Source organism: Sylvia atricapilla, chromosome 7 (genome assembly GCF_009819655.1).
Source record: "Sylvia atricapilla isolate bSylAtr1 chromosome 7, bSylAtr1.pri, whole genome shotgun sequence".
In the NCBI taxonomy this organism is placed as follows: domain Eukaryota; kingdom Metazoa; phylum Chordata; class Aves; order Passeriformes; family Sylviidae; genus Sylvia; species Sylvia atricapilla.
Window position 1 is genome coordinate 733080 of NC_089146.1, and position 10021 is coordinate 743100.

Genomic DNA, 10021 nt, shown 5'->3' on the forward strand with positions numbered 1-10021 from the left:
ACACTTTGATGACATGGAGGACCAGCATTTCCAGAGCAGAGAGGTATGTAAAAGTAGAAAAATGCATTTTCAGGTGGCTTTTTGTTGTTGTTGTTGTTGTTTTTTTTTTTTTTTTTTTTAGATTTTCACCTTTTCAGGTGCAGTTTCCTGTAAAAATTAATCCAGTTTTCTTAAGTGGGTGAGAAAGCAAAGAGTCAAAACTTGATATTGCATGTTTTATTCTAAATCGACTGAAATACATTGTTCCACCCAAAACGAAATTCCCCTTTTCAGGTTGACAGAAAAATTGAAAAGCTAAAAAGGTTCATCACAGTTTCCCTCTATAAGGCCCATCTTCTCTTCCTCTAAAACCATCAACCAGAGCAAAAGCTCAGATCTTGATGTGCTTTTGCATTGTAGAGATGGGACCTGTGAGATGAACTAATGAGAATAAATAATAAATGTGGTTTTTTTTTTCTTTCCTGCTACAAAACGCCATGATAAAAGCATTAAGGCAGAATGGTTTCAGACTGAGGGTGGGCAGGCCCTGGCACAGGGTGCCCAGAGAAGCTGTGGCTGCCCCTGGATCCCTGGAAGTGCCCAAGGCCAGGTTGGACATTGGGGCTCGGAGCAGCCTGGGGCAGTGGAAGGTGTCCCTGCCCGTGGCAGGCAGTGAGAATGAGATGGGCTTTAGGGTCCCTTCCACCCAAATCTTTCTGGCATTCTGTGAAGACATGAGAAATTTTGGATATCTACAGAGCCATGTCTCACCTCCTGGACTTTCATGGTCTCTGAATCACTGGTGACCATCACAACCATCACCCTGGGTATCTTATGCCAAGCACCACATTTTCACAGGTGTTGCTTAGTTCTTTTTCTTATAATCTTGTTCCTCATGTGCTGGAAATGAGATTCGGACATAACCTTCATCCAGTGGAAGAGAAAATGTTGGGGCTGTGGTTGTACTGGCAGTGGTTTTTAATGTTTTACTTTTTTTAAGCGGGTGCAGGTCTATCAGGGGTGAGAAAGAGAAGCACAAGGCCCTAGAGAGCCATCAATCAACAGAGAAAGGCGCTGGGTGCTGGAAACATGGTGGGGAAGTGCTCTGGGACAATGGGTGAGGTTGTCAGCACAGGGTTCTCACTCACAGGGCTGGGAATTGAGCAGCTGGTACGCAGCACTCCAGGCATCAGCTTTTGCTGCCTTTAAAGGCCTTTCCTTAATCCCACTTTACCCAGGACAGGCGGGCTGTCAGATCTGCACGAGGGAGAGAGGAAAACACGGTCATTTCAACATTCAAATTAACCTTTTACAAGTCAATTATCCATCCCCTCCAGAAAAGAAGCCTCATTCAGCTGGAACTTTCCAAGTGGAGCTCTTCAGGACAGGACATGTGGCAAAAGGGGAATCCCAGAGAGAAGTGTTTGTGTTGTTTAAAATCTGTTAAAGGCTGGAGAAGCTGGCCACTAAAATATAATTTTCTTTTTTCTGTAGTCGAGAGAGGTATAATGAGTGGCACATCAGGAGTCATTTTCCCAGTCATCCAGATAATGGAAATTAATTGGAAAGGAGAAAAAACTCCATTAACTTTTCCTTTCGAGTAAACTCATTGCTTTTGCTCTGCAGGCTCTGTCCCTTTGGTACTTCCCTGCAATATGGAAGAAGAATATTTCTGTTCACTGACTTTTCTCTTTTCTTACTTGTGCTGTACTTCTTGAAGGTTCATTTTGAAGGCCCCTTTCCAGGATCCAAAGGAACAGATACGCGTAAACATACATCCAAAAGAACATATAGACTTGGAAAGGGGATTCATTAACTTAAAATGCAAAGTGCCAAGAACTACTGAAATGCCCCTCTGCTCCTCCCTGCTCTAAGCAGCACGAAACCTGTTGCCTTCTGAGATTGAGGCCCTGTGTTTGGCAGTCTGGGCAAATTCCCATCTTCACCACACAGCAACCCAATGGAAAATATATACTGGAGGAAGAAAGGCCTAAATTCATTCCAGCTAAGTGAGGGATTAAGTACAAACCGAACAGAAAACTGAATAGCAGCCCTTTGCTTTAAAATAGAAATAATTATATAAGATTATAAATTGCAATAGGCATTTACTTCCCCATATTTTGAAAACAGCTTGAAATTTGAATGCTTTGTCTTGTGCGTCCTGGTTCATGTGTTGAACTGTAACCTCTGAGAAACTCTGGGTTCCTGGAACATCTGTATTTTAAGAAATTAAATGCTGTTTTGTGTCCAAACCCAGGTGTTTTTCTCAGCCAAGTACAAGCTAAAGAAAATTTCTAATGAAAACACAGAAAAATATCTAAGGCCTCCATCAGAAAAGAACAATTTTGCATGGAGTTTTTTAAAAAGTCTAAAAATATATTCTGGGAATAAAAATCTTTCTTCTACATAAAAGGAACCATTCCCTTAGCAAGTTGTTTTGTGAGGGGGCGGGGGGGGGGGAATATTTATCCAAATAAATTGAAAAAGAAATATTTCAAGAAAGAAAGAAAAAAAGAAAGAATATTTCTTTCTTTATAAATTTTTTTAGGAAAAAGATCATTCTTAAAAGAAAGTCGGAGAAGAGGTTTCTCGGGGAGGAGTTCCTCACTCGAGATTTAGGTGGTTTAAAGTCCTTGGCCCTCTAAAAGCCCCGAGTCCCGTCGGTATGAAAAAGCAGCACAATCCTCGGGTGGCCACTTGTCACGCCCAAACAGCTCTGAAACACCACAGAACCGAGCCTTCAAAAAGGGGAAATCTAAATCAAGTTGCATCAGAAAATCCCTTCCTTGGGTCCCAGGTCATCCAAAGGGATGTCCTGGACTCCAGCAGGGGGTGAATTATGATTTTCTGACGCGACTCCTCGGGCTGCTCTCCCCAAAACACTGCCCATCCCCTGCTCACCGCTCGTATCCCAGGCGGCCCGCTGGGGGCTTTGGAAGCCGCTCCTCAGGCACTGCTCCACGTAGGCTTTGGGGTCACAGCCAGACAGGAGGATGTCCCCGAGCAGGGCGATGTAGGCGATGGCCAAGCGCAGCGTGTCGATCTTGGAGAGGCGTTTCTCGTAGGGGAAGGTGGGCACACGGCCACGCAGCGCCTCGAAGGCCGAGTTGATGCTGAGCATCCTCCTCCGCTCGCGCAGGTTGGCGGCGCGGCGCTGCCGGGGCTGCCCGGGGGGCTCTGGAGGCACGGGGCTCTTGTCCACCTTGGCATCCGCTGGCCCCGGCCAGGAGGGCTCAGCCAAGCACTCCAGGAGGAGGGTCTCCAGCTGTGTGTCGGGATCTGCCGGCTCCCAGAGGAGGAATTCCGGAGTCGGGTCTCCCTGCTCGAAGTTGTAGCAAAGTTCCTCCATGCCCCAGCCCAGCGAGCTCGAGGAACACTCACAGCTTCAGGTTAAACTGGCTTATGGAGAAAATGGGGTTCTGGTTTCATCAACAGCCCCTACCCCAACAAATGTGGGTCGAGAGTTCTGGTTGTGCCCTGAGGAAGATCGTAGGAAAATATTCCACGGTTGCAAATTCAAGTGGGACTTGGGATTTAAATACTTCATGTCTTCTCAGCATGAAATACTTCACAGCTCCTCTTCTCCTCTCAAAGCTAATTAGTACACGTGCTTCCCTTTTTCCTAGCTGTCCGCTACAAAACAATACGAATGAATCCAAGACAGAATGAGATTTCTATTGACTTTCTCCTGGAAAATCCACTGAAGCAGTTATTGAGCCCTTCCACAAGTCCAGTCTCTCCACCTGCATTTTAGAGGAGGTTCACAGAGCGATTTTGTTTGGTGAGGAGTGGTTGGAGGAAGGAACAGAATAGTCCTTTATCTTTTTGGTGAAGTGTTAATAGGACAAACAAAATGCTATTATATTGCTGTCACAAACACACGGTTCTGTGTTTGACAGCACGAGCCAGTGGCATCTTCTGCTCCCCTGGAGAGGGAAGGTGTGGGATGCACTGCTGTGGAAAATTGGGGCACAGTGGTATCTCATTAAGTGAGCCAACACTACCTCCTTTGGTTGCTGCATTTCCCTTTTGCACTCGAATCACGCGTTTCCTCTGTGGACATTTTAATGCTCTGTCTCACACCACAGCCATAAAAACACACTAGGTGCAGCCCTGCAGTGGTGGAGCAGGTGGGCCACACCTCTGGAAGAGCTGGAAACTGGGAGAGCAGCAACACAGGGATGGGGTGGAAGGTGTTAAGCACCACCAGAGCTTTGGAGCTCGTACCCAATGTAAGTGTGCGCTTCGTTCTGTTATTTCTACAATGTTTACGCCAATGTTTAAATTGATTCAGAAATAGTTTGTCGTATTTTTAAGGACTTGAGTGGATGGAAAGGAATCGTGTTTAAAGTTAGAGCAAGCCTAAAGGCTTTTCCTGAAACGTGTCATAAAGAACTTTCACAAAGGTGATTAATCGCGTGCTTGACTTTGTGCACAGACTCCCGTCCCGCTGCTGTGTGGTGAATTTTCAAGAGACCCCTGCAAAATTTGTGAGCCACAGGCAGATTCCTGACGGGATAGAGCCAAACAGCTTCAGGTACAGAGCCAGAGAGCAGAAAACGATCCACGGATCCCGAAGGATTCTCAGGTTCTCCATCTAACAGTGTCTTATGGTGCAGTCCTGGCAGCTTTGCCCTGGGAAAAGAGGGATTGACTCTAGGATAAGACACAGGCTGTTAAGGCTTCTTAGCTACCTGGTGTTTTCCCCTGTGGCAATTCTACCGGTCCCAGGAAGCTTAAGGCAGCAGAAAACAGGCTTCGGGAAAGGCTCTTGCAGAGCAGTTGTGAGAAGGTGACAGTTTAGGAAACATTAGGGCTGCCTTTGTTCTCCTCGTTGTGCAAATTAAACAGGAAATCCAATAACTGTAAATCTGAGTAAGGAAGGAAGATGCCAAGTGCGACAATTCCAGAATCGTTAAGGGTGGACAACAGAGGACAAATGACTGTTAAATAATTGGAGTTTGTCTTTCTTCCCCTGGTCAGCTCAGGGCGTGAATTTTGTGCTAGTTTTGTACGAAGAAAACAATTTGTTCTGACGCCAACTTGCCAAAGAACAAAATCTTGGCGTAGTGCAAGTTCACGGTGACAGACACTGAATCCCAACAAGGAACAGGGAAGAAGGGGATGGACTCAGGAGCGGCCACAGTCAGAGGTGGCAGAGCTGAGGCTTGAACTCGGGGGTGATCAATGTAGAGTCCACTCTGCAATGGTTTCTTTGAAGTCACGGGATCATGAAGGCTGGAAAAGACCTTTAAGTTCATCAAGTCCAGCAGTGACCCCAGCTGTATTTCCCAGTGTCCTGGCCAAGCAATGCTCCCAAAAGAAACCACTCGCTCCAGGTTCTCTTCCAGACGCTTCTCCAGCTCCTCAGTCACAGTGGAGCTGAGCACTTAGAGGTGCTCATTTGGCACAAGCAGAAGACATTCGAAAATACCAAACTGGGTACTGTAAAGCTCCCGTAAAGTGCTCTGGAGGAGGCAGTTGTCCACTGGGAACGACGGGCAGAGGGCAGAGGCCTCAGCAGATAACTCAGTGAGTTTCGTGTGCTGGGTTCCCCATTCTGAGCAGATGCTTCTCCAGCGCTCCACGTTCCCTCCCAGATCCATCACTGCTAACAGTGTTGCCTGGGGATGTGTCTGACTCCACAGATGCTGAGCAGATGTTCCAGCGAGCCTCCTTTTAGCATGTTCAAGGGGAATTTGGCTCTCTTGGAGGGACTCTGGACAAAGCAGGAGGGGGATGGGGAGGGGAAGAAAGAGAAAATAAGAAAAGGCTTCCCCTTGGAAAAGCCAGCTATGAAAGAGGTTGGGTCTCAGGAGAGAAAATGGGGTTCCCATCCCTCACATGAGCAGCCCTCACCACAACTCCAGACCTGCTACACTCCCAGGGTTTCTGCAGCTCTGCTCATCAGAGAGGGAGGGAATACACAGATAATTGGGCTAATTTTTCACCTGTCTAGAAGTTGTTGGTTGAGATATATCCCAAAGAGATTGAGGGAGCGGGGGTACCACCCTGAGCAGGGGTGCTGTTGCTTATGATATGCTGTTATAATTTCAAGAGCTGCTCAACTGCTGTTTTCTTCCAAAATTTTCAGCTCCAGTGGGATCCAGAAATAACATTCGACTGCTGGTCAATTTTAATCAATGGGGTCTGATGAAAGCAAGTTCTTGAGTCAGGAACTCTGCCCTGGATTTATGTCTGTGATAGGCAATGGGGACACCATTGTTTGGGTTTGGATTTTCCAAGTCTGAATATCCACATCTGCCTTTAAAAACTTTCCTGTTCATGTTGGGATTAGCCTTCTCCCCCTTCCTCTGCCATCTGCACAAACCCACGCACAGCAAACTGTGATTTCATGGATTTTTGGGTACAGACCTGCTTTCAGGGAATATTTCCACTGCAGGGTTGGTTTTTTGTTTTTTCCTTTCCAGTGCCTTAGGAGCTGGAAGCTGTTACCCTGTAGCTGGATCTCGAAGATAAATGGGTCACCAGAGGTTATTTTGGAAGTAGATTTTTCTCCCTCCTTCTTGTCCCATTTGCCTTCTTTCAGACGCAGCTTGGGGAACCTTCCCAGTGATAAAACGGATAGTTATTATTAATATTTTCTGCTTTATTTTATTTTTTCCCTGGAAATTCAGCTTGAATACATTTTCATCATCTTTAATTGCTTAATAAAGGGAGTCAGCCCTTGGCCTAGACAAAGAACAGATGGAGAAAGGACCAGATGCTTCACTTTCAAGTGAGATGACTCCAAAGCACAAGTCCATCATGTCATAGCTGCTAATCCAACGTTACACTGTGCAGCTCATCCTCAGAGCTTGGAACTGGGGCCCAGATGAGCAGGGAAGAGCACATGAAAGATGCCAAAAAAATCCTGGGGAAGGCTTTATCCAGGTGCAGCTCGTGGTGGTGCAGCTCTCTCCACACGTGTGAATGAGGGCACTGCCAGAATGCAGCTGCAGAGGGATCTCCAGGGACTGGCTGGCAGAACTCCATGGAGTGGGCACCAAGCTCCTGGAGATCCTCTGGAGCCACCAGCCAGGCCTGGGACACCTGAGTCACTGGGCACATGGTTTGAGAAGACCTGGGGGCAAGAAAAGTGCAAGTATTATCATTTAGCAGTGGAATGTGCTGCTTTTTAACCTGAAACAATTGTGAATGTGAGGACATAATGAGAAGCAGAGCAAGGCTTTCCAGGACAAGAGGATTTCAAAGGGCTAATGGCTATTCCTGGGATGCTCCAGTAATTGTGAAGTGAAGCTTTGCAGGATGTTGATTTAAGGGAAGAAGGTAACAGGACCTTTATTATTTGCTGGGTAGAAACCTCAGATGTCAGAGATTGTGGAGGAAGACACTGGCGAGTGGTTGTTAATACAACTTTGATTTATTTCAAATTTAGTATAAATGAGTCAAGGTAGTCTCTGCTTTAAATGCCTTTGGTGTTTAAAAGTGAACACAGTCCCTTTAACCTTTCTGCAGAGTTACAGAAAATTAATCCCAGTCTCCAGGAGAAGGAAGGTATTTTCTCTCATAAAAACACTCACTGGTGGTTTCCCCTTTCTCCCAGAGCCTTTTACGAGTCGAGGAATGACCTCTGGGCTTCCACTGACAAGTGATTCCTTCTCCAACTCACTGCTCTGGGACTGCTTGTGTGAGGGAATGGTCATTTTTGGGATATCCCAGCCTGTGCTTTGATCTCAAGGGGCATGGAATTGCTCACAGAACTCCTGAAGGAAAGTGGTGTTCTTTGTGGAATGGCCTTGGGGAAGCTCCTTGCCCAGAGAAGCTGTGGCTGTCCCTGGATCCCTGGAAGTGTCCAAGACCAGGCTGGATGAGGTTTGGAAGCAACCTGGGACAGTGGAAGGTGTCCTTGCCCATGGCAGGGGGGTGGAATGAGGTTTCAGATCCCTTCCAACCCAAACCATTCCATGAGTCTGTGATGCTTCAACCATCTGAAACAGCCCCCCAGCAAGTTAACATATAATGCTGGGATTGCAGATAACTTCCATGAATTACCCTGTGTCCATATCCAATGAGAAATATTTCTAGGGAGAAGAAGGTTTGTAATTTATGTGACATCTAATGCTGTTCTTAGGGGTTTTATTTGGATAAGTCTCAGTGGTGACTTTAGGTACTTCGCTCCTGGAAGGTTTGGGTTGCCCCTGTAGAAAATGTGTTTTCTGCAAGATGCTTGTACAGTTTTTATTGAGGTGGGTTGGCCATCCCTGAAGACCTTTCTTTAGGTACAAGAAGTCCTGAACATCTGTGGGTTTTGTCATCATTACTTACTGGAAAAACAAAAATTACAGAGATAAAAACCCCAGCCCACTGTCTCCCATGCCGTCCAGGTATGGAAAAAGTTCCAGGGCTTTTTTCCTCAGTCTTCCTGCTTTCCTTAAGGAGGGAGCTGATTAGGAGACACAGCTGGGAACAGCCAAAAGGGTGAGACAGAGAGGAGACGAGCACTCATGCATCCCTGGCTTGCAGCCCCTGCCAGAAATCTCGTGATCTTTCCCATTGACGCGCCACTTTTGTGGGGTTTTGGAGTGGAGTCTCCCACTGTGCACCCAGAGAGCAGAGCCTGGAGCCCAGGCTGTGGCTGGGCTGGGACCCATTCCCCAGCTCCCCCCATCCCTGTCGGCTGCACCTGCACAGCTGCCCCAGGGAATTGTAAATCCCGCAGGTGGCACCTCGTAAACCTGCCTGGAGACCCCGGCCCTGCGGACAGAGTCCCCCGGGCAGCTTTACAGAGTGATGCTTGCTTGACTGGCAGCTGTTGCCGCTTTATGGGAAGCCAGCACATGTTCCCACTAAAAACCGGGAACAACGGCTTGGGAAAAGCTCCCTGCCTGCGTGAGAGGCCTCAGCCCCGCTCTCCATCTGGAAGGTGGCTCTTCCTGGCTTTTTCCAGCCACCTTGGATGTGCCTTGGACGCGATTCAGCGCCTTGGTTGGCTCTGTGGATGCGGTGGCATGAGGGAGCACACCCCAAACCTGTTTCTCATGGAGAGCTGTCACGCCAGGTTATGGTGTTGCTGAGCTGGGCACAGAGGGGAGGTTTGGGGTTACTTTGGGATTTTTTTTTTTTTCTGTGTTGCAGAGAAGTCTTTTCAAAATTGGGAAGGAAAAAAAAAATCAGAAATCTGGGAACGAGGTTGAGTGCCAGCCGTGATGACAAACTAGTCGGGAAAAGAAAATCCCATCCCAAATCTGGACAAAGAACAAAGAAGGGAGTAGATGGGGGCAACTGGAGGTTCCTGCTGTAACATATGGAAAATGCAAAGATTAAATCTTAAAGCAGTTTTGGAACCACTTGGATGGGCTATTTATTGAGTATACTTTGTGAGGACACCACTCTGGAGTTTAATCCCATGCTAGCATGCCCTTCCTGGGAAGCTCGGGATGACCCACATCATGGGATTCTCAGGGATGATTATCCCACTCTATTTTTCAGTATTCCCTCCTTTTTCCAGCTGGCAGGTCCCTCCTGTATCAAAGAGGAGCCAGTGCTCTCTGACAGACAAGTGTCACAGCCATGAGGAGGGAACCAGAATCTTGGGAACAACCACCAAAGGACCTGGAGATGTGGCCAGGCACTTTTTTTCCTGTCTTTATACAAAAAGACCCCAAGTAAAGTTTATTTACTCAGGTTTTGGGCATAGGAGTGTCTGCCAATGCCTGATTCTTTCTCCACCCCGTCCATGTTTCCTTCGCTGCCTGGTGGTATTCAGGCTGCATCCTCAGCCCACATGGAAAAAACTCTAACATTTAAAAGAGGATCAGGAAATCCTAAAGGTTGGAAAAGCCCTCCAAGATAATCAAGTCCAATCTTTGACTGAATACTCCATGTCCACTAAGCCATATCACAAAGTGACAAGTTTCTCTGTTTTCTGAACACTTCCATGGGTGGTGACTCCACCACTTTCCCTGGGCAGCCTGTTCCAATGCTTGGCCACTCTTCCAGTGAAGAATTTTTTCCTCCTATTCAGCCTGAGCCTCCCCTGCCATAATTTGAGGGCATTTTCCTTTTTCCTATTGATATT

The 10021-nt window shown here is 47.1% G+C and overlaps 1 protein-coding gene across 1 annotated transcript; it reads right to left on the minus strand.

The window, feature by feature from the left end:
- Positions 1-1198: 1198 nt before the first annotated feature.
- Positions 1199-3377, minus strand: LOC136363810 (helix-loop-helix protein 13-like). Its single transcript, XM_066323291.1, has 2 exons — positions 2881-3377; positions 1199-1236 (listed from the first exon to the last, which is right to left on the minus strand). Exons 1-2 carry the CDS (start codon positions 3326-3328, stop codon positions 1199-1201), a joined length of 486 nt encoding a protein of 161 aa, XP_066179388.1. The 5' UTR covers positions 3329-3377.
- Positions 3378-10021: the final 6644 nt, after the last annotated feature.

Coding starts and splice junctions, on each gene's coding strand:
- LOC136363810 (XM_066323291.1), bottom strand. CDS start 3,328: ATGGAGGAACTTTGCTACAACTTCGAGCAGGGAGACCCGACTCCGGAA. Junction 1,237..2,880: donor GGCCGCCTGGGATACGAGCG/GTGAGCAGGGGA, acceptor TCCCTCGTGCAG/ATCTGACAGCCCGCCTGTCC.